This window comes from Fulmarus glacialis, unplaced genomic scaffold, assembly GCF_000690835.1.
Source record: "Fulmarus glacialis isolate BGI_N327 unplaced genomic scaffold, ASM69083v1 scaffold455, whole genome shotgun sequence".
NCBI classification, from domain to species: Eukaryota; Metazoa; Chordata; class Aves; order Procellariiformes; family Procellariidae; genus Fulmarus; species Fulmarus glacialis.
The window spans coordinates 3,365-3,850 of NW_009214649.1; the positions used below are offsets into that span (position 1 = coordinate 3,365).

General features: G+C 62.1%; 1 protein-coding gene across 1 annotated transcript in view; it reads left to right on the top strand.

The window, feature by feature from the left end:
- RUSC1 (RUN and SH3 domain containing 1) overlaps window positions 1–329 on the top strand; it is a gene marked incomplete at its 5' end in the record, with an annotated part of 3,688 nt that extends 3,359 nt beyond the window's left edge. Inside the window, one exon of the mRNA XM_009578606.1 lies at window positions 161–329. Coding sequence (XP_009576901.1) covers window positions 161–329 — 169 coding nt within the window. The remainder of the gene's footprint in view (window positions 1–160) is intronic.
- Window positions 330–486: the final 157 nt, after the last annotated feature.

The window sequence follows — 486 nt, forward strand, 5'->3', positions numbered from 1 at the left end:
TTCGCGATCGAGTCCATCGTCAGGTGGCATCTCTGCCTGAGGAGGGGGTCACTGGCTGCACAGACGAGCATCAAACCCTCTCCCAAGTTCTGGGGGAGCTTCTCTCAGCGGTACCTGGGGGCCCTGGGGAGATGAATCCTTGACGGCGTTTGTTGTGCAGGGCAGTTCGGGCGCTGTGTGATCACACGGGTGCCGCCGCTGGTCACCTGAGCTTCCAAAAAGGGGACATCCTGCAGCTGCTCTCTACCGTGGATGAAGACTGGATCCACTGCTGCCATGGAAACAGCACTGGCCTAGTTCCTGTCGGCTACACATCCCTAATTTTGTGAGGAGGCGGAGGAGACCTGAGGAAGCAGCTGAGCTTGCCGATGCAGGTGCCACCTCCGGGAAGGACCATCTCCTGCCACATCTTCACCACCTTCGGGGCTTCAACACCTTCGGGGCTGGCGGGTCTGCAGGGGGCCCCCCCCCGGGGCCCGTCGCCGC